At 40.2% G+C, this 23560-nt stretch overlaps 1 protein-coding gene across 4 annotated transcripts in view; it reads right to left on the bottom strand.

Annotated features, from left to right (window-relative positions):
* Positions 1–23560, bottom strand: part of rtel1 (regulator of telomere elongation helicase 1) — a 158289-nt gene that overhangs the window by 114193 nt on the left and 20536 nt on the right. For 3 of the 4 annotated variants that reach the window (XM_070895979.1, XM_070895976.1, XM_070895977.1), the window contains exons 7-14: positions 16032–16107; positions 12811–12895; positions 10651–10716; positions 7168–7312; positions 6052–6090; positions 5350–5428; positions 1147–1244; positions 121–176 (exon numbers count right to left, since the gene is read on the bottom strand). In XM_070895979.1, the coding sequence (XP_070752080.1) occupies positions 121–176; positions 1147–1244; positions 5350–5428; positions 6052–6090; positions 7168–7312; positions 10651–10716; positions 12811–12895; positions 16032–16107 (644 nt within the window). Of the gene's footprint in view, positions 1–120; positions 177–1146; positions 1245–5349; positions 5429–6051; positions 6091–7167; positions 7313–7836; positions 7914–10650; positions 10717–12810; positions 12896–16031; positions 16108–23560 lie in introns of those variants that run through there. The other variant, XM_070895980.1, reaches the window with a different exon arrangement.

Consider the following 23560-nt stretch of genomic DNA (forward strand, 5'->3'; position numbering starts at 1 on the left):
TGTGTTTCATTCACAAGGACCCCCAGGTCCCTCTGTACTGCAACAATTTGAAATTTTTCACCATTTAAAAATACTGCAGCTGTAGATCTAGAGCATCACAATTTAACAAGAACATCCTACCTGGAGAATGTCGGCTAGTTTCTGTAGTCCACTCGTATTGGTGAATATTCCACTACCTATAGGCAAATGAATAAAGATTTTATTTTAACTTCAAGCTCCAATGACATCAATGTTTTCATCACAATTTCCTTGGTAAGTTTTGGTGGGGGGGGGGGAGGGGGGGTAGAGAAACAGAACTGGCTTTAAGATCTGAAACCAACTTAAGATGCTGCTAGCAGATTATTAATCATACATAATGAACATCTTGGTTGCATTCCATTTTAGAACTACATCCTCCCTAGTGAAGATGATTCACATGGACAAATATTTCCATTGTCCAAGCTGAGCAAAATACATGAACTGGGGTGTCCCTGGCCAAAGACTACCCCAAGTGGAGGAAGTGCATCTGGGAGGGCGTTGAGCACCTCGAGTCTCATCACTGAGAGCATGCAGAAATCAAGCGCAGGCAGCAGAAAGAGCGTGCGGCAAACCAGTCCCATCCACCCCTTCCCTCAACGACTGTCTGTCCCACCTGTGATAGGGACTGTGGTTCTCGTATTGGACTGTTTAGCCACCTAAGGACTCATCTTTAAAAGTGGAAGCAAGTCTTCCTCGATTCCGAGGGACTGCCTATGATGATGACGACATGAACTGGTGCAATATTCAAATTGATACATACTTAAACCTGAAACATTCAAGAATGTAACTGGATTAGATATTTACACGGAACCTCCTGTATGAATTCATTTGAACCATTAATAAGTCATTTTTCATGGTGCCACTAGTAGCAACAGACATTTGACAGCCCACCTCTTTCCCATCTGACCCTCATGTGGAGAAGATTGATGGATTTTCATCTCTATCTTTCAATCAACACAGCAAAAATATTCAAGTAAATTTAAATATACTTCAAAGATTTATTTGTATTATCCAGTATAAATAATAGATACGTCATGAGGAAAGCCATAAGAAAACACCTATCCAAAATTCTGTATGTTTGCAAGAGGTGCAAGAAAATTGAAAAGACAGACTATATCAAATACTTACGCTCTGACAGAGCGCTCATGATCTGTTCCAGTGCTTCTAAAATTGTAGACTTGTTTTGGAAAGTAATTTGAGCTTGTGCAAACAATTCAAAGATGAAACTGCAAATGAAGTCCATACCATATTAATTTGAGCAAAATGAGCAATTACTGCACAAAAACTTGGAAATGTCTTAATCTCTAATTAAAATAACTCATGAGTTCACATTCATCAACAGATTAATTTTGTACTACTTTTCAGCCTTCCTTATTTATGACCAGAGATTTAATTACTATATGCAACAGGACAAGACTGTATGACCCTGTAATTCCTGAAGCCCCACACCATTGCCAGGGAAGGGCATCCAGTCTGGCCCAGCATTGACCATTCCCCAAATCCCAGGGACCGGGTCATTTGCATAAAGAGGGCAGGTGCTTTTACCATTAATGGCACTTTCTGGGCATCTGTCCCACAGGGACCATATTGGAACAGCAAATTGTTGCCCTGAGGGGGCTAACCATTACAGCCAAAGAGTTAAAAAAGAAAATACTGCAATGTCTTTAATGTTGTTAGGAAACTAGGATTTGGCCCCGACTTCCAAGCCCCGTTGCAAGAAAGGCAGAACAGGTGGAATTTCTGGCGGGTGCATCACACCAATTTTGCTTCTTTGTGCGACATCAGAACAGTAGGGGTCAGATGCAAAAATTGCCCTCGCCTCCCATTAAAATTTCCCCAACATAAAAAAACGCCTCATCCCCACCCTTGCGTCTCCATTCCACCCAACAAAGTCCAGGAATTTCACGGCCTATTTGCTCTCAACCATGAGGCGCAAGCCAGAGCTGTCTCACTTCAGCTGGTCGTTATCTCTTTTGATCTAGCAAACGGCACCATTCTGAAATGGATATCTTAAACCTCCCCAAATTCATAAACTAAGTTCAAATCTTAACTTGAAAACAACAAATAATCGCTTGGATATACGATTGTATATGGCTGTCATAGTGCAGAATGCTATAACATCTGCAGGGAACCACAACATGCGCTCAGTCTTGCCATCTATTTAGTTATTCCAATAATAGTCTGAGGAGACATTTTGTCTCCAGTTCTAACACAATTATGTAAACACAGCATTATTCACAGCACAGTTTCTAACAGTTTCTTTAGAGAGGTGAGAATGTGGAACTCGCTACCACAGGGAGTGGTTAAGGCAAATAGTATAGATGCATTTAAGTGGAATCTAGATAGGTACACAAGAAAGAAAGGAATAGAAGGATATGCTGATAGGGCGAGATGAACTAAAGTGGGAGGAGGCTTGTGTGGAGCATAAACACCGGCATAGACCTGTTGGGCCGAATGGCATGTTTGCATGCTGTAAAATTCGATGTAATTCTTTATGTACTACAATTTCATAACTGGCAGACAATAGTGCTGAATATATTGAAGTTCTCAACCCAAAGCTCAAAGTATTGCAGAAAATACCGACAAATTTTGTGGCCATTTAGGTTCCCAAGAAATGTTAGCTAATTAGAATTTGAAAGTTTTGATGATTTCATGGTCTGGGAGAACAGTCCACAGCCATAAGCAGTATGTTATTAGATCTAGAATTAAAACACAGCCAATTTTCAGGATTTCACACTAATTTTTCTTTCACTTTTATGTGCTTTTTTTCATTCATGAAATGACACTGGGTATGAGGTTCACTATGCAAATTAGGTCTCTAGGGACTTGATACCAACTTAGAGCTGCTTAGAACATGGAACCATCAGGAGCAGCAGCTGTTAGTATAGCGACAAGGCAGAAAGACGCAGTCTTCTGAACAATTCTAGTTTACATCTTGCATTTTTTTTTTCCAATGCCCATCCAAGAATATCAAATTTATGTTCAAAATTGAGATTCACTGTTTGCAACTGCAGAATTACAAGTATAAAGAGGCAATATCAAATTCCCATTCCAAACAGCTAACTTGTTCACAAATAAACTCACATTGCTTCTAGCCTTTTCTGATTAAAAGTAATGGGAAGATTCTGAATGAGAAAGGCTTAGGTATAATGGTTCAGAAGGGAACTGGTTTTCTCCCCGCAGTTGCTATTTTTTAGGCCCAGAACAGGTTCACTGCTACAAATAACTCATAAGCAATTTGTACAGTTTCTAAATGCAGCACATACTGCAATTAGTGATATTCTGGGAAAATACACCAGTGGGAGGTTGAGGCCAATAACTAGTAAAAGCTAGATAGCATACATTATTGAGGTGTCTAATATTTGTTTTCCTTAAATCTTGAGACTTTTTTTGAAATGCTGCATTTAAAAACAAATATTCCATTGCACGCACGTTTCTACATTAATTGACAGATGTGCTACTTTCCTGGAGAGTAGTGGACCTGTGGAACTAAGACCTATTTCTGGAGATCACCTCATACAAAAGGTAGGTACTGCAGGGAATTCAGCCAGAGCAGTCTCCTGGACTAGCTTCGATAGGCTAAGGTGGTTGAAAAGGAATTTCCCCAGGTTTTTTTCCCCTAATTGGCCTGGGTCTTTAATCTGTATTTTTGGCTCTCCTAGGAGATGACTTGGCTTTCAAGTGGGATGGAGTGGAGAGTGTATATATTATGATTTACAAGGCATTGCAGTTCTGTGAGTCAGGCTGAATGGACCAGTGGGTTTTTTCCAGTTAGCCATTGTTCGTATGTTCTTTTTAAAAAAAATACAACCTCAAGAAAAAAAGATAAATGGAGGGGAGGTGAGCAGGTCAATTAGGTTGCGGATGCATTCATAATTTATTAAGAGAGGCATAAAATCTTTACAGCAGTTTGAGAAATTAACCCTAGTGACACCGTTCCATATTAATTATGCAGTCAAAAACATACTGCATTCATCACATCGCCATGATATCAGTGGTTGTTTTATTGGCATTTTTTCAATAAGAAAGAGCATTAGTGCTTAGTGCAGATAATCTACTTGTTCCAGTTAAACCTCATTCAAAGTGATACATCACTGGTATTACACTAATGCATTACATCAAGTGACAGACTGCAGCCCAGAGTCCTTCACATCCAGGGTACATGTGATTAGGTTAGCACCAGAATAACTGCTGCTATAGAAGTCAGGAATGAAGAGCAAAGCCTGTGTCGATCAGAATGGAGCAGAGCTGGAACTGAAGAAGTTGAAGCTGGAAGACATTGTGGCCAAATGGAGAAGAGCAAGGGAACACAGCTTGGAGCAGCGACATGTTTCTCAGGCTTCACTTGCACTTCTGTGGATTTGAATTCGAAGACCATCACTGCCCTTCTACAGTGACTTGCATGTCATTTTACGAGGTCTGTACAAAAAACATGATTGGCAGTGCAACGACAGACAGAGAGAGCTACCGATTTAACCTTTTATGAGCAGATCACTGTTTTCTGTTACACTCGTATTAAAGGGAAAACTAACCCTACAGATAAAGTAGCACTGAAATAGAGAGCATCTCCTCGCTCTTTAGTCATGTCCTTTAAATGCTAATCAAAATCTTCTGCTGCCAGTTTCTTCCTACAGTTCTGTAGCTACCCATTTGTTGCAGCATTAAATGGAGCAGATTGTAATGACACAGGACAAGCAGAGTGCACATCTGCTGTGTGATTAATAATGCCATCTGTGCCCCACTGCTCCATGGCACTATGCACTAGTGCTCCAAAGCAGTGCCAGTGTTGAAGGTTGTCACCTTATGTCCTGTCCAAAATCAAAAAGGGAGCAGGACAGGTATCTGGCAGCTAGCTCTCAGAGATGGAGCTGGCAGCTACCACTGGTCAATTTTATGAGGGGTATTAACTTGGTCTTCTCAATAATAGAACACAATACAAATTCCTACTGTTAATCTACCTTTATTTATAGAAAATGGAGAGTTAATCACAAACACCTAACTGCCGGCACCTTGCATGCAACAGGAAGTACCAGCTTCTTTATTACACTAGAGATCTATTTGGACTCCAGGCCCAGGTTTTCTAGTATTTCCAGTAATAAAACATCTCAAGTCAAACTGAGTACCCCAGCTTATACTTTGAGTAGATTATATATTACATTGTTAGAATTCATGCACTGCATTTTATTTTGTTGCTGGGACCACTTTAATTAGATGATTGAAAGTCACCATACATCAAATTAATAGTTTTATAGGAGAAACACACGTTCAACAGTTTGCTTTACTGCAAAATATGTAATTATTGAAAAATCAAGAGACAATAGTGATTCTTACCTTCCTGGCTTGGTCACTCCAATTCCATTTGGCGGTAATTCAACAGAATCTATTGCATTTTCTAAGTCAAGTAGAATTTCTTTCAAAGGACAGGAGATATAAAAAGCAAACAGCATTTTATTAATTTGCACTTAAGAAAAATGATCATTTCGATCAGTCAAATCTCTGCAGCCATTTTGACATCCAAGTGACCGATTTAAATTTCACTTAACATTTATCAAACATTAATTTAATCCTAAATACAAGGAGTAAAACAAATAATCCAGAACTGTCACTGAAATAAAATCAAAAACTCATACTGTACCAAAAATGTACTAGTTACTATATCCCACTCACACTTTCAGTCCTCCAGTTCTGGCCTCCTGTACATTGCCCCTCCCTGCCTGTTCATCACTAGCAGCAAAGTCTTCAACCGTCTCAGCCCTACCCTTGGAAACTCATTTCCTAAATCCTTCCACTTTGTTACATCTTAAAAACACTCCTCAAAGTTTATCTTTCCAATCATGCTTTTGATTCACTCCTCTAACTCTTACTATTGTTCCCTTATTATTACTCTCAATGTTTTCTATATTAAAGGCACTCAATAAATGTAAATTGTTATAAGATTACTAAACAATATTTCTGCAGGAGCCAATGGAACATTTGACCTGCAAACCATTATTAAGTTGACAAAGTAATTTTTGAAACTTTAAACCAACTTACTTTTTATTTTAGCGAGATCACTCAAGTCCATCTTCAGTCCTGAAATACAAAATGTCATGTATCTTACATTATTATATATAAAACTGTATCCTAACATGCTATACATGACTGTAATAAGATATGACCTGTTACCACCAGGGGTGCACTTGCAAGAGACAGGTATATAAACACAGGTCTCAGGCAAGTGCAGCATTCCAGAGCTGTGAAATAAAGGTGCAGGTCCAGAGTGACCTTGACTTCACTACATGCCTCGTGTGAATCTGTACTGAGGGGACAGGACTTTACAAAAAATATGCATATATTGAGGCATTATCTTTTCCTAAATGTGCATAAAAGTAAAATGCCATTGCTTGGCATTAGAAAGGTTGGTATTTCATTACTTTAAAAATAAATTATATTCCCTCATTTAACTGTGATTCCAGTAAACTAAATAAAACCCGTTTAAAACAAGCACAGGGCCACAGTAGCTACAATAAAGGACACGATTCCTAAGCTGGAGACAAGAGTTTGAATTTTAGTCAAAACTGGATTCATGTTTGGACTTCTCCAAGAAATGTTTGCCCATTTCTGAAAGGCAGTCTGTATACTCTGTGGAGTTCAGACTACATATCTTACCAAACAGATATTGTAAGAATTAAAAACGAGCCACTTTTCTGAACACTAATTACAATTTTTTTTTTTAATTGAATAATGAGAGAAAAACATTCAAATTTACATTTAAAACCATTTATTTGGCAAAACGAGTCTGCAGCTGCTACAAGTTGCAGAATGAGGGAGGCACCAAGTAGAGATTAGACACTTCTCACAAGGAAGAGAATGAAAGAATAAAACAAGTTAGTCAGCCGTGACTGCTGGGTCATCATTCATTATCTAGCTGACAGTTATAGAATGACATTGTGAAAAGCCTAGGAACTGATCTATCTACACTATCAGATGAGAAACAAGGTACAGCATTAAAAAGGAGAAAGAAATAGAAAAATGCAGTACACAAAAATTGAAAACTTACTCAATGATTCTTGATCACAATTAGAAAAATTCCTCATTCTCGTCAATTTGCTCTGATTCAGATGACTGCATTTACAAGAATTCATAAAGGAACTTGAAAGATTAACAAACCTGAGTTGAATGATTCAAAATTGAAGTCTGTATTGCTTTGTAATGTTTTTGTTTCATCCTCCAAGACCAGATTAACAGCATCAATTCCAGAAGCGAGATCATAAGGAGTAAGATCGAATGAAGCAGACTCTTCGCACATTTTTTCCTATGATTAAGGCAGAAAAATAAAAAGTGTAACGTTTCCTAACCTATGGGCATCTCACAACATTCAATTCAGTGCAAGCTATGCAGCTTTACTGCAAATTTTACAACTGGATATTTACTTGGATCATGGCACAAATTCACATGTCCACTTACAGAAGTTACACAGAATGGATAAATTGATCCTTGCATTTATATCTATCGTGTATAAAAATTTACCGTACCTTAAAACTTATACTAAGGAATGGAAAAAAAAAAGGTGAAGCGAGAGACACCTAGCGAGGAGGGGCAAAGAGAAAGACAAAAGTTCCTGAATTCCGAATAATTTTTGAAAGAAACTGCAAAACCTCAGAGAAAATAGCAAAAAAAATTCAGAATGTTACTGTTTGTATTTTTTAAATCATATTAATTGATCAGCGCCACCCATATGTTAATCAATTACTGGTATAGTATAGGATCTAAAAAAATTAATTCAGAGGCTATTGTAATTTTGAAATCTTGCCCTACATCTAGACCACAAGTACTTACATATTATCTGTCTAACTTCAGGCCATATTCAATTATCATTCTGCAGATGTGGTTTCCACCGCTGCCACATCACTGAATCCCTAATCAAGGACACAAATGACAATCTCTGTAACTGTGACCATGGTGTATTTGTCCTCCTTCGCTTCAACCTCCCTGCAGCTTTTGTCATGGTCGACCACACCATCATACACCAATACTTAATAAGAACATAAGAAATAGGAGCAGGATTAGGCCATATCGCTCCTCGAGCCTGCTCTGCCATTTAATACGATCATGGCTGATCTGATCATGGACTCAGGTCCACTTCCCTGCCCGCTTCCCACAACCATTTACTCCCTTATCTGTTAAGAAACTGTCTATCTCGGTCTTAAATTTATTCAATGACACAGCTTCCACAGTTCTGAGGCAGTGAATTCCAGAGATTTACAACCCTCCAAGAGAAGAAGTTTCTCCTCATCTCAGGGGTCACAGTCTAAGGATAAGGGGTACGTCATTTAGGACCGAGATGAAGAGAAACTCCTTCACTCAGAATTATGAACCTGTGGAATTCTCTACCACAGAAAATTGTTGAGGCCAGTTCGTTAGATATATTCAAAAGGGAGTTAGATGTGACCCTTACGGTTAAAGGGATCAAGAGGTATGGAGAGAAAGCAGGAATGGGGTACTGAAGTTGCATGATCAGCCATGATCATATTGAATGGTGGTGCAGGCTTGAAGGGCCGAATAGCCTATTCCTGCACCTATTTTCTATGTTTCTATGGGCCCAAGTTTCCACAGGATAAAAAACGGGCGCCCCTCAGAGCTGGGCGCCCGTTTTTCGCGCCGAAAAAAAAAAACGCGCTATTCTCGAGCGCTTTGCAGCTCCTTGTCTGTTTGGCGCAGCGCCCAGGGGGGCGGAGCCTACACTCGCGCCGATTTTGTAAGTGGGAGGGGGCGAGTACTATTTAAATTAGTTTTTTTCCTGCCGGCAACGCTGCGCGTGCGCGTTGGAGCATTCGCGCATGCTCAGTGTGAAAAAAACATTGGCACTCGGCCATTTTTGCAGTTCTTTGTAGCTGTTTAATTTTTGAACATTTTTTAATAAAAGCACATTGCCATCAGCACATCAGCACTGAGGCTTCTTGCAGCCTTCTCACTGTCTCCTTCCCCTCCGCGGCAACAAATCGCTGTCTCCTTCCCCTCCCTCCCCTCCGCGGCAACAAACCGCCGTCTACTTCCCCTCCCTCCCCTCCGCGGCAACAAACCGCCGTCTCCTTCCCCTCCGCGGCAACAAACCGCTGTCTCCTTCCCCTCCCTCCCCTCCGCGGCGGCAAACGGCGGTTTCCTTCCCCTCTCTCCCCTCCGTAGCAACAAACCGCCGTCTCCTTCCCCTCCGCGGCAACAAACCGCTGTCTCCTTCCCCTCCGCGGCAACAAACCGCTGTCTCCTTCCCCTTCCTCCCCTCCGCGGCGGCAAACGGCGGTTTCCTTCCCCACCCCCCGCGGCAACGAACGATGGCTGAAGCGCTTTCACACAGGTAGGAAGATGGTTTATTTAATCTTTTCTTTGTTTATAAATGTTTATTCAGGTTGGATTTATTTGTATAATATTTGTAGAAGTATAAATAAGGATTGATTGTAGAATTTAATGACTTCCCTTCCGCCCCCCCCTCCCCCCCCCCCCACCTCGTTCTGGACGCCTAATTTGTAACCTGCGTCTGATTTTTTAATGTGTAGAACAGGTTTTTTCAGTTCTACAAAAATCTTCACTTGCTCCATTCTAAGTTAGTTTGGAGTACGTTTTCACTGTGGGAACTATGAAATCAGGCGTCAGTGGCTGGACACGCCCCCTTTTGAAGAAAAAATTCTGTTCCAAAGTAGAACTGTTCTACCTCACTAGAACTGCAGAAAAAAAAATATGGAGAATTGCGATTTCTTAGTCCGTTCTCCACCAGTTGCTCCTAAAAATCAGGCGCAAATCATGTGGAAACTTGGGCCCTTAGTATGGCACTAAATGATAAAAACCAGGAAAATCTCAGATATGATCCACGTTCAGGCCCATTAGCTGATCCTAACCAAGGCAGCAAAGAAGCAGGACAACTATTGCCAGCATTCATTCATCAAGAAAGAGGAACAGGGATAAAGTAATAAAGGTTTCCTACTCTCGATGTATTGTCCAGCAACTAATGCACAAAATGCAGTAGGCAAAGGCAGATTTTGAGTCAGCTATAGCCACCCATAATCAAATAATTTTGCATACTGACCAGACTCAGATGGAAAATTGACACCCAACTGAGGCAGAAAGTAGATTTAAAGAATAGACAGCTAAAGGATTTTTTAAAAACTCCCCCACTCCTTCTCTCTCTCCACCTTTAAGACCTACCTACCAAGACCAACGTCTTTGACCAACCTTTTGGTCACCTGTCCCAATATCTCCTTATATAGCTCATTGTTTGGTTGATAATGCTCCTATGAAGTTTCCTTGGTACGTTTTATGACATTAAAGGCACTATATAAATGCAAGTTGTTGTTGAAATAACTTGTGAAATAATAGGTTTATTAGCCGGCTATTCATGGAGTGAAGAAAAGTGGAGTTCTTTCCATATAAATGCAAGAGTCCCCAGTTTACAACCTATGTTGAATTTGATTTTAAACTGTTGAACAATACACAACTATTCACAGCATTTTTACAGTTCTGACAAGACTGATCGATTGCAAATTACTATATTTAATGTATATACATTTTGCCATTTTAAAATGACATTAAAATGGTAAAACTATTATCCCATAGTATACTAACATACAGAACAATTTTACAGCCACAAAAAATACTTACCACATTGTGCGCTTCATCAAAAATAATTATAGTCCCACGTAGGTCTAAATTGTGAGCTTTGCGACTCTAGAGGGAAAAAAAATAGAATGTCAACTAAATAGAAAAATAAGTAGTTATCTTAAATAAACAACTTAATAAATAACTGATACACAACAGGCTAGCTGCAAAAACTTCCAATGATCAAAGTGAACTACAATCTTGTTTTAATGATTGCGTGTAAGACAGGAAATTTGTCGAACACCAAACTATTTTATCAATTTCTTGATTCAGGATTACACAAATGTTTTATCAGTGCAGGTGGAATGGTTAACTCGACAGTCAACTGACCAAACTACTGAACATTTCTAAGAAGGTGGGCCATGGGCTTTGAACCACACAACACGATGGATTTCCTCAACTGAGCAGCATCAGACTCTTGAGCTTTCCAACGAGTATTCAGCCCCCTTCTAACTGATGCAATTTTAAATGTCAAAGATTTGCCCGAGTGTATCAGGGCAATCTCAACACTCTGATTTCTAAATTGGCGGCAAAATTGGCTTGTAAATGCTATTTTTAGCTTCTGAAAATGCACTTTTTGGAACTTATTCCTACTTCCAAAATAAGCTATAGAAACCAGAAGAAGATAAACAGAAAGTTTTAAAGTTATAAAATGGTTAAATATACAGATTGAGTTATTAGTCAGAAAAAGCTAAAATTAAAGTTGAAATACATTTGCCTACATTACAACAGTGATTATATTTCAAAAGTACTACATTGGGTGTGAAGTGCTTTGGAATGTCTTGAGGATGTGAAAGGCACTATATAAGTGCAAGTTCTTCCTTCCTTCAAGTTGAAATTTTTAAAATTATGATGGGGAGAAAGATTGAGTAAATGAAGAGCAAAATTTCCTGATTTTCAAATGTAATTAAAAATCCCTTCATTACAGCAAATGCAATAAAAATGTAATTTAAAAAATAATAATTTTCAATATTTTAATCCAGGCCAATATTTGTATAAACTAATTTTAAGTGTTTGTGCATCATTTTTTATTTTTTATTTTAAAATTTATAATAACCCTTACCCTGACAAAGGCAGGCTCTACGCCTGCTTTTACCAGGTGTAAGAGTTTTGTGGGCAATCGCTGAGCAGTAGTTGGGCAAATAGCGCAACTCTGCGCCAGCAAAAGTGAATTTCTAGTTGGTTCATTTGGATGATTTATCAAGGGTTACCTTGACAGATTGCAAGTTCCAGGTTTTCGGGCATGTGAAAACTCAGAACTTGCGGGGTTTTCAGAAGGCATACGACGGTGTATGCTGAGCGTACACAGGTTCAGGGACCGTAAATTCTGGGTCATTATGTTCTGCTGCAGAGGAGGTCACACAATTACTTATACCATCTCCTCTTTAAGCAGTTAAGCTAAATAGGGCAAATGAATACAACTTGCTAGTCAGCAAAATAAAATAACTTTTAAACACAATGCTGAGACTTGCAGTTGCAAAAGCAGTAAATTTGAAGTATTATACAATCAAATTTAATTATTACAAATTTATGCACAAAGTAGTACTTATTGGGGTGTCAATTTATTAACATTGACGTTCTTCTATGACTATAGCAGAGACTTATCCAGCATCAGAAAATGTGTTTATTACAAAAGTGATACATTACGAAAACTGGCTATTACAAGGTCTGACTGTAATCTGTAGTGTTGCCTAGCATTGTGATTTCAGCAGTAATTCTATATACGCATATTGAAATCCATTATTAGTATTTCTTAGAATCATTTCAGAACACATTTATTGATGTACATGAAAAAAGTTCTCATAATATTGTTTCTTATATTGTACTAAGTATGGTCTTATTCTGTTTTACATATTTTAAATATAAACGTGCTCCTAAAGTATATTTGAAAATAGATTCAAGAAAGAGATCTTCCAATAAATATAATGGGGAGGATGTTCCCAGAAACAAAAATAAGATTCTATTTTCTACCTGGCAATGTCCAATAAAAATATATTATCCAGCATCATTCCTTATGTAAAACTTATGCTCTAGAGATTTACAGGTTACATTTTTTGATACTTCAGGAACATTCAAAATAATTCAGAATCTATGAGCTTCTAATGTATCAAAACACCATGGTAACCCATGACAAAGAAGAAAGGAAATGCTCTTCAACAGTACCTTTGGATCAAGTAAATAGTTGTACGGCATGAAGATTATTTCAGCATTCTGCTTCAGTGCTCTAGACAAATAGTAAGGACAAACCCTGTTCAAAACACACAAAGTATCAAGTAAGGCAAGAGCACTGTTCAGTGAAGAAATTCACATTAATGTAGGAGTGTGTTTGACAACACTTACTGTCAAACAAGTTTCTAAATGGCTAAAGACGACAAATTTCTGACACTGTGTATTCGGCACTTTTCAGTTTCTCGAAAGACAAACCTGTCAGAATATGTTAGTGGTTGACTCTGGCTTTCTTGAGACTGTATTCTGGAGGTTTACTAATTTGGTAACATGGCATTCAATGTGCCTGAAGATCAAATGATATCTTCTATTGGGGCTTCAATTATGTCCATCACCCTGATGACCTTCCCTTCTGACAATTATTAATTACGAGTTATTAAGGGTCCACTCACTATGCTTTCAGGCTTGATATCTTAATGTTCTGACAGCGGAGAATTTTTCAGGAGCTTTCCTCAAATTAATTGTAAATTATTTACATTTTTGCATCATGTCTAAACATTAAATAAATGACCAATTACTCAAGCCACCCACAACATTTGTACATGCGTTGGTGTCAGTTAGTTGCAACAAAGTTAAAATATACCAACATCAATATCTTGTTTCAAATTGACATTTACTAGTGCTGTAAACGACTGCTGTGATAGTGGATGGTTCAATCACACCACAATGGATCAACAGCAACATTTATAATCCCATTCTGCTCTTACAAGCAACAAATGAACATCTCGTTATTGGATTAAGATGGTTTCAAGGAAAACGCAAATACCAGTAATCAATCAAACAAGGCACTACTTAGCCTTCACCATACTGTAGCTATACATTAAGGAATTGATTTAATGCCTTTTCAAAAGTGAAGTAAAGACTATCCCTTACAGCTCCGCTTCTTAAATCCATTCTATCTATTCCTCTCCTTCCCATTCCATTTTCATGCAACTAATCTGATAAGTGCTTTGAGATATTTTTACAATGATAAGAGTGCTAGATAAATAGTAAGTTGTTCAGTTTGCTAATATAAGCAATTTAATTTCCCCAAACTACCCGTAATGATTTGTAATACCAGTATAAAATGTAAAAACGATGCTGAAAGCTTCTGCATTTCCTTCAAGTTGACCAAAATTCAGAATCCCTTTAAACTTTAATTTAAGTTAAGCAGGAATCCAAGAATAGATGCTGAATTTTGTGTTCAATGGCTAAGAATGTTGTTGCTCGTCTCAAAAAAAAAATTTGGATGGAGGGGTGAGGGCAGGGAGAAACAAGTCAAATATCCACCATCAATCTAAATAATGCAATGTGAAGTAAAGCCAGCATAAAATAAATATTTTTCTGAAAATGTGGCAAATTCCTCCATCATTCAGCTGGGTGGGATTGCACTTGTCTGGTTTCATTCCTATCTATCCAGTCGTAGCCAAAGATTCTCCTGCAACGGTTTCTCTTCCCACTCCTGCACCGTTACCTCTGGTGTCCCCCAAGGATCTATCCTTGGCTCCCTCCTATTTCTCATCTATGTGCTGCCCCTCGGCGGCATCATCCAAAAACACAATGTCAGGTTCCACATATATGCTGACGAGACCCAGCTCTGCCTCACCACCATCTCTTTCGACCCCTCCACTGTCTTTGATTTGTCACACTGCTTGTCCGACAACCAATACTGGATGAGCAGAAATTTCCTCCCAAAATTTTCTCCAACTAAATATTGGGAAGACCAAAGCCATTGACTTTGGTCCATGCCATAAACTCCATTCCCTAGCTACCAACTCCATCTCTCTCTCTGGCCACTATGAGTCTGAATCAGACTGTTCGCAACCTTGGTGTCCTATTTGACCCCGAGATGATCATCCAACCCCATATCTGTTCCATCACCAAGATCCCCTACTATCACCTCGGTAACATCGCCCGTCACCATCCTTGCCTCAGTTAATCTGCTGCTGAAACTCTCAACCATGCCTTTGCTACTGCTAGACTCCACTGTTACAATGTGCTCCTGGCTAGGCACCCTTCTTGCACATTCCGTAAACTTGAGCTCATCCAAAACTCTGCTGCTCATATCCTAACTCGCACCAAGTCCCATTCACCCATCATCCCTGTGCTCACTGACCTACATGGCTCCTGGTCCAGCAATGCCACAATTTTACAATTCTCATGCTTGTTTTCAAATCCCTCCATGACCTTGCTCCTCTCCATTTCCGTAACCTCCTCCGGCCCTGCAACCCTCCGAGACCTCTGCGTTCCTTCCATTCTGGTCTCTTGTTCATCCCCGATTTTAATGATTCCATTGGCAGCATTGCTTTCAGTTGCCAAGGCCCCAAGCTCCAGAATTCCCTCTCTAAACCTCTTCGCCTCTCTCTCCTCCTTTAAGACGCTCCTTAAAACCTACCCCTACCTGACCTAATACCTCCCTATGTTTAATAATGCTCCTGTGAAGCAACTTGGGATGTTTTATTATGTTAAGGGCACTATAAAAGATGCAACAATTTGCATTTATATGTCGTTGTTCATGTTAAGTTAGAGGATTATGCTGTTTTACAATACTAAATGTTAAACCATGGAGTGTACAAAGTATCAATGTATGAATACAGGTCTCGACAACTCTTTCCTAATAGGCAATAAAAAGAATTTGCATTTGTATAGCAATATATAGGACTGCCTTGCAGAAAGCGGTCCAGTCTGTCCCTTTAAGGCCACAAGTCTTACTGACGTGAATAGGAATTTGATTCTACTTATCTACTTTCTGTGGGCAAGAGTTGTAAATAAACATATCCTGAAGTTTCTTGTTCAATTCTTGTTACGCAGGGAATTTATCATTTAAAAAGCTTAACATGCTTCATAATCATTGGTTCCCATTCACTTGTGATCTGCTGCTGTTTTATGAATATTTGAATGAATTAGGTGCAAGTGTGACATACACATTTCATGTGATACATACATGCCACACTGAAATATGATGGCTGCATTAGACGAGATAGATATATCACAAACAAAAGTATAGACCATGGGTTTTTGATGATATTGTTTTATAAGAACAGTGGATTTTGCCTCATCTACCCACCCCTTCAAGAAGTGAAAGGGCCTTGAGCAACATATTCGGCAACCCAATATTCAGAGAAACCTTTTTAAAAAAAGAACATCTTTTAAAAACATTTACCATTTACAAATTATACCTGTGTTTGTTGCCACTTTTAACAAGATCTTCTACATCAAGAATGGACTGTACAAATTCTTTTTCAGTGCTCTTTTCTGAAATAACAGGTAAAGTCTGAGAAATCATAAGGGAGATGCACAGTACACAATTCATATTATTCCGATATAACAAACTGTAGGCAAAGAGCTACTAAAATAAGTCTTTATATCTTGAGGTAAACAAATTGAATTGAGGAAATATTTTTCCTTATTGTGAATAATCAGATGTTGAGGTACAAAACGTGATCGCGCAAGTGTAGAGATGCACAAGTTAAGAGATTCCAGCTTGCCTTTCCTAATGAGTGGAATTACACAAACTAGAAACAAATAGAAGAAAAGGGGACATTTCATTTTACAGCATCACAAAAGTGGTCAACTATGTTTAGATGATTTACTTTAATTTACAAATTGAGACGTTTAAATCTGATGTTTCAATTTAATGACCCATAATTTGCAGTCGGCGGCAAAGCAAAGACTGGCCACAAAGTAAGCTTCCCACAAAGATCTCGCGTGGGAAGAACTTCTGTGGCGAGAAGTTCGGCATTTCCGACATTCAGTTGAGATCTCTTACTTGAGTAAGTTAATGGGGAATCCCTAACACGAACAGCTGTGATGTCAACAAGCTGTCCATGCATATAAAAACAGAAAATGCTGGAAAGCTCAGCGGGTCAGGCAGCATCTATGGACAGAAAAACAGAGTTAACATTTCAGGTCGACGATTCTTCGTCAGAACTGGCAAATGTTCAAAAAGAACAGATTCTTAAGGTGCACTAAAAGGGGGAGGGGAAGAAAGAACAAAAGGGAAGGTCTGTGATAGGGTGGAAGACAGGAGAGATGAGAGACACAAAAGCACTTTTAGTGCTCCTTAAGACTCCTCCGCCGTGGTTAACATGGCCTCGACCATGTTCGTTCTATTTCCCGCATCTCTGCTCTCACCCCTTCCCCTCCCTCAGAACCACGACAGGGTTTTCCTTGTCTTCACCCTTCACCCCACCAGCTTCCAGGTTCAACAGATCATCCTCCGCCATTTTCGTCATCTCCAGCGTGATCCCACCACCAATCACATCTTCCCCTCCCCTCTCAGCACCCCGAAGGGACCACTCCCTCCGCTACATCCTGGTCCATTCCGCAGTCACCCCCATCACCCCCTCCCCTTCCCTTCCCATGGCACCTTCCTGCAAGTGTATGAGATGCAACACCTGTCCTTTTACCTCCTCCCTGCCCACTATCCAGGGCCCCAAATACTCCTTCCAGGCGATAGTGATTTACTTGTACTTCTTTCAATTTAGTATACTGTATTCGCTGCTCACGATGTCATCTCCTCTATATTGGAGACCAAACACAGACTGGATGACCGCTTTGCGGAGCACCTCCGTTCAGTTCGTAAGCGTGACCCTGAGCTTCCAGTCACCTGTCACTTTAATTCCCTACTCCACTCCCACATCTCCATCCTCAGCCTCCCACACTGCTCCAGTGAAGCTCAACGCAAGTTCAAGAAACAGCACCTCATCTTTCGTTTAGGCACTTTACAGCCTTCTGGATTCAATATCGAGTTCAACAATTTCAGACTATAACCTCTGCCCATTTTTGGCTCCCTTTCCACCCGCGCCGCCGCCGCCACCCGCCCCCCCCCCCCCCCGGATCTTATTTTTTTTTTCTTCTTTGTCTCCAATGGCAGTTCGTCATTATTCCGCCATTCATCCCTTATCTAGACTAACCTTTTTCTAACTTCTGGCATTACCATTTCAATTCGGCCCAGCATTCCTTTTGTCTCTCTAATCTCTCCTGCCTTCCACCTTTTAACAGACCTTCACTTTTGTTCTTTCCTCCCCTCCCCCTTTCAGGCCTCCTTAAGAATCTGTTCTTTTCAAACATTTGCCAGTTCTGACAAAGGGCCATCGATCTAAAACATTAACTCTGCTTTCTCTCCACAGATGCTGTCTGTCCCGCTGAGATTTCTAGAATTTTCTGTTTTTATTTAAGTTTCCAGCATCTGCAGTATTTTTCTTTTGTGTAAGCCGTCTATGCAGCCAATCACAATGCAGAATTCTCACAGACCAGGAACCAGGAAGTGAATAAGCTCCTTGGTTTCAAAGTGGTAATAAGAGCGAGTGCTGTTAGTTCGCTGTTATTACCCAACGGAAAGTGTGTCCATAGGGTTTAAGCCCTTTATGTTTGACCTGTTCAACGGAACTTTTTCTACTGAATGTGCGACATTTCAGCACACTTTTAATTGGTCAATCAGCAAAGGAATTTTTCAGATATGTGAAGTAAAAATATAAAATGTCGCAAATTGTAAAACTTCCTTTGCCACAAACCCCTTCATTTTAATGCTCAATTTTAACTCAAGGGAGCTGGAATACAGATGGAAGGAAGTTATGCCTCAGTTGTACTGTTGGTGAGGAGTTAAACTAATACGACAGGGGGATGGAAACCTATGCAGGGAGACAGAGGGAAGTAAAATAAGGGCAGAAGCAAAAGATAGAAAGGAAAGGAGATAAGTAAGTGGAGGGCAGAGAAACCCAAGGCAAAAATCAAAAAGAGCCACATTACAGCAAAATTCTAAAGGGACAAAGTGTGTTAAAAAGACAAGCCTGAAGGCTCTGTGCCTCAATGCGAGGAGCATTCGTAATAAGGTGGACAAATTAACTGCGCAGTCAGCTATTAACGACTATGATATAACTGGGATTACAGAGACATGGCTCCAGGGTGACCAAAGCTTGAAACTCAACATCCAGGGGTATTCAACATTCAGAAAGGATAGACAGAAAGGAAAAGGAGGTGGGGTAGCATTGCTGGTTAAAGAAGAAATTAACGCAATAGTAAGGAAGGACATTAGCTTGGATGATGTGGAATCTGTATGGGTAGAGCTGCGGAATACCAAAGGGCAGAAAACACGAGTGGGAGTTGTGTACATCACCAAACAGTAGTAAGGAGGTTGGGGACAGCATCAAACAAGAAATTAGGGATGCGTGCAATAAAGGTACAGCAGTTATCATGGGTGACTTTAATCTACATATAGATTGGACTAACCAAACTGGTAGCAATACGGTAGAGGAGGATTTCCCGGAGTGTATAAGGGATGGTTTTCTGGACCAATATTTTCGAGGAACCAACTAGAGGGCAGGCCATCCTAGATTGGATGATGTGTAATGAGAAAGGACTAATTCGCAATTTTGTTGTGCGAGACCCCTTGGGGAAGAGTGACCATAATATGGTAGAATTCTTTATTAAGATGGAGAGTGACGCAGTTAATTCAGAGACTAGGGTCCTGAACTTAAGGAAAGGTAACTTCGATGGTATGAGGCGTGAATTGGCTAGGATAGACTGGCAAATGATACTTAAAGGGTTGACAGTGGATAGGCAATGGCAAACATTTAAAGATCACACGGATGAACTTCAACAATTGTGCATTCCTGTCTGGAGTAAAAAATAAAACAGGGAAGGTGGCTCAACTGTGGCTAACAAAGGAAATTAGGGAGAGTGTTAAATCCAAGGAAGAGGCATATAAATTGGCCAGAAAAAGCAACAAACCTGAGGACTAGGAGAAATTTCGAATTCAGCAGAGGAGGACAAAGAGTTTAATTAGGAGGGGGAAAATAGAATAGGAGAGGAAGCTTGCTGGAACATAAAAACTGACTGCAAAAAGCTTCTATAGATATGTGAAGAGAAAAAGATTAGTGAAGACAAACGTAGGTCCCGTGCAGTCAGAATCAGGTGAATTTATAATGGTGAACAAAGAAATGGCAGACCAATTGAACAAATACTTTGGTTCGGTCTTCACAAAGGAAGACACAAATAACTTTCCGGAAATACTAGGGGACTGAGGATCTAGTGAGAAGGAGAAACTGAAGGAAATCCTTATTAGTCAGGAAATAGTGTCAGGAAATTAATGGGATTGAAGGCCGATAAATCCCCAGGGCCTGATGGTCTGCATCCCAGAGTACTTAAGGAAGTGGCCCTAGAAATAGTGGATGCATTGGTGATCATTGTCCACAGTCTATCGACTCTGGATCAGTTCATATGGAGTGTAGGGAAGCTAATGTAACACCACTTTTTAAAAAAAAAAGGAGGGAGAGAAAACGGGGAATTATAGACCGGTTAGCCTAACATCAGTAGTGGGGAAGATGTTGGAATCAATTATCAAAGAAGAAATAGCAATGCATTTGGAAAGCAGTGACAGGATCAGTCCAAGTCAGCATGGATTTATGAAAGGGAAATCCTGCTTGACAAATCTTCTAGAATTTTTTGAGAATGTAACTAGTAGAGTGGACAAGGGAGAACCAGTGGATGTGGTGTATTTGGACTTTCAAAAGGCTTTTGACAAGGTCCCACACAAGAGATTGGTGTGCAAAATTAAAGCACATGGTATTGGGGGTAATGAATTGACGTGGATAGAGAACTGGTTGGCAGACAGGAAGCAGAGAGTATGGATAAACGGGTCCTTTTCAGAATGGCAGGCAGTGACTAGTGGGGTGCTGCAGGGCTCAGTTCTGGGACCACAGCTATTTACAATATACATCAATGATTTAGATGAAGGAATTGAGTGTAATATTTCCAAGTTTGCAGATGACACAAAACTGGGTGGCGGTGTGAGCTGTGAGGAGGATGCCAAGAGGCTGCAGGGTGACTCGGACAGGTTAGGTGAGTGAGCAAATGCATGGCAGATGCAGTATAATGTGGATAAATGTGAGGTTATCCACTTTGGTGGCAAAAACATGAAGGCAGAATATTATCTGAATGGTGGCAGATTAGGAAAAGGGGAGGTGCAACGAGACTTGGGTGTCATGGTACATCAGTCATTGAAAGGTGCCGTGCAGGTACAGCAGGCGGTGAAGAAGGCAAATGGCATGTTGGTCTTCATAGCTAGGGGATGAGAGTACAGGAGCAGGGAGATCTTATTGCAGTTGTACAGGGCCTTGGTGAGGCCTCACCTGGAATATTGTGTTTAGTTTTGGTCTCCTAATCTGAAGAAGGATGTTCTTGCTATTGAGGGAGTGCAGCGAAGGTTCACCAGACTGATTCCCAGGATGGCAGGACTGACATATGAGGAGAGACTGGATCGACTGGGCCTGTATTCACTGGAGTTTAGAAAAATGAGAGGGGATCTCATATAAACATATAAAATTCTGACGGGACTGGACAGGTTAGATGCAGGAAGAATGTTCCCGATGTTGGGGAAATCCAGAACCAAGGGTCACAGTCTAAGGATAAGGGGTAAGCCATTTAGGACCGAGATGAGAAGAAACTTCGTCACTCAGAGAGTTGTGAACCTGTGGAATTCTCTACCGCAGAGAGTTGTTGATATCAGTTCATTGGATGTATTCAAGAGGGAGTTAGATATGGCCCTTATGGCTAAAGGGATCAAGGGGTATGGAGAGAAAGCAGGAAAGGAATACTGAGGTGAATGATCAGCCATGATCTTATTGAATGGTGGTGCAGGCTCGAAGGGCCGAATGGCCTACTCCTGCATCTATTTTCTATGTTTCTATGTACAGAGCTTTGGTCAGACCTCATGTGGAGTAGGGCACTGCAACTCAGAAGGATATGTTGGCCTTAGAGGACATACTAGTGCAGATTCACCAGCATACTAGACCTTAAAGGGTTAATTACAAGGACAAGTTGCATAAACTTGGTTTGTATTTCCCAGAGTTTAGAAGGTTGAGCAGTGATCTAATTGAGATGTTTAACATGAGAAAAGGGATTCAATAGGATACAGAGAAACTAGCTCCTCTGCAGGACTTAATCTTAAAATGAGACAATTAATATTTAGGAGTGAAATGAGGAATCACTTTTTCCACACAATTGGTAATGAAAATCTGGATGCTGGGTCAATTTAGATTTTCCTGTTTGAGATCGGTAGATTTTCGGTAGGTATCAAAGGATATAGAGCAATAGCAGGTAAATAGATTTGTGGTACAGATCAGCCTTGCTTTAACTGAATGGCAATATGGGATCAAGGACCTTAATGGCCTACTTTTGTTCCAATGTTCCTCCTCTGGTAATTTCATATTGATATGGTTGAAGTTAAAGCCAGCAACAACCCTATAAGCTTCATGAAATTCTTAATGGAAAGGTACAGAGATCATAAATTACAGGAAATGTTTTTAAAAGTGTGGGTATGCAATATCATAAAATGGGAGCTAAAGTTAGGGTCTGAAGTTGATAAAGTCAATATAAAGTCCATAGATTTGCAGAATGTTTAATGGAAAGATACGGTGATGTTCCTGGAGCTTCACTAGAAAGCCAAAGTCAGCGAAGCCAGAATGACAGTGGAACAGCTAATTAAAGTGGCAAGTGACAAAGAGCTCGTGGTCGCCCTTGTAGATGGAAGGTATGGCAGCTGGTTCAGCAAAGTGGTCACCTTATCTGTGTCTGCTCTCACCAATGTACAACAGAATATACAGTATATAGGTTGGAGAGTGTGAATTGCCACTCACATAGAAGGAGTGTTTGGGGCCCTGGACAGTGGTGTGGGAGGTGGTGAATGGGCCGGTGCTGTATTTGCTGCGCTTGCATGAGAAGGTGCCAGGGACAGGACAGCAGGTGGTAGGAGTGGATGAAGAGTGAACCACGGTATCACTAAGGGACCAGTACCTTCGGAAAGTACAGAGGGGAAGATGCGGAATTACATTGGAGATGTTGGAAATGACAGATTGCCTGTGGAGGCTGGTGGATAGGAGGAGACAAGAGTGATCCCCGTAACAGTTGTTGGGGTGAGTGGGAGAAAGGGATGGGCGGAGAGCAGGATCATGGGAATGGGACAGACCCCATCGAGGGCCTTATCATAGTAGAAGGGATTCCTGAGCTGAGAAAAAAAAAGAGGATATTTCAAAAGCTTTTTCTTTTCACTAAGGCTCCGGAATCGCTGAAACCTGCTCTGCTTCAATAGTATTACACACTATTTCTACCTGCCTTATGCTCTACTGCCTCAGTTATTTACACTCTCAGCATGCCTCCTATTGTCTCATGTTATTATCACATCTGTCATTTAAAAAGCTCCTGTTTTCCACTTCAGTATTTTACAGGTCATTCCATTTATTTTCATGTGCACGTATGTGTTCTTTTGATCCCCGGACCTTATTACTGCTCCTCTTTATGCTGTTCATTTGTTTCTTTAATGCTTTTGTTCATTAATTGACAGATGACCTGTGACATCATTCCACTCAAGGTCAATCCCAGGGCTCGTCAGGATTTTTTTTTTCTTAAATATACATATTTTCCACTCCCCTTGTTTTGATTGTATTAATACACCTGCCCTCCTCTTATTTTTCAGTTTTAAAGTTTCACACTCAAACATGAACTGGTTAGTTCTCTCCACAGGCGCTGCCTCATCTACTGAGTGTTTACAATATTTTCTAGTTTTGCACACCAGCAAAATGTTGTGCAGATAAGTTCACTGCTGCGATAAAAATCTTATACATCGTAAATTTTTTAAGATGTATAGCACTTTCTAATTTTGGAGCTGCATTTACATTTGAACGACGGAAAAGATTGATTGAGTCGGTTT

Source organism: Pristiophorus japonicus, chromosome 12 (genome assembly GCF_044704955.1).
Source record: "Pristiophorus japonicus isolate sPriJap1 chromosome 12, sPriJap1.hap1, whole genome shotgun sequence".
Lineage (NCBI taxonomy): Eukaryota > Metazoa > Chordata > Chondrichthyes > Pristiophoridae > Pristiophorus > Pristiophorus japonicus.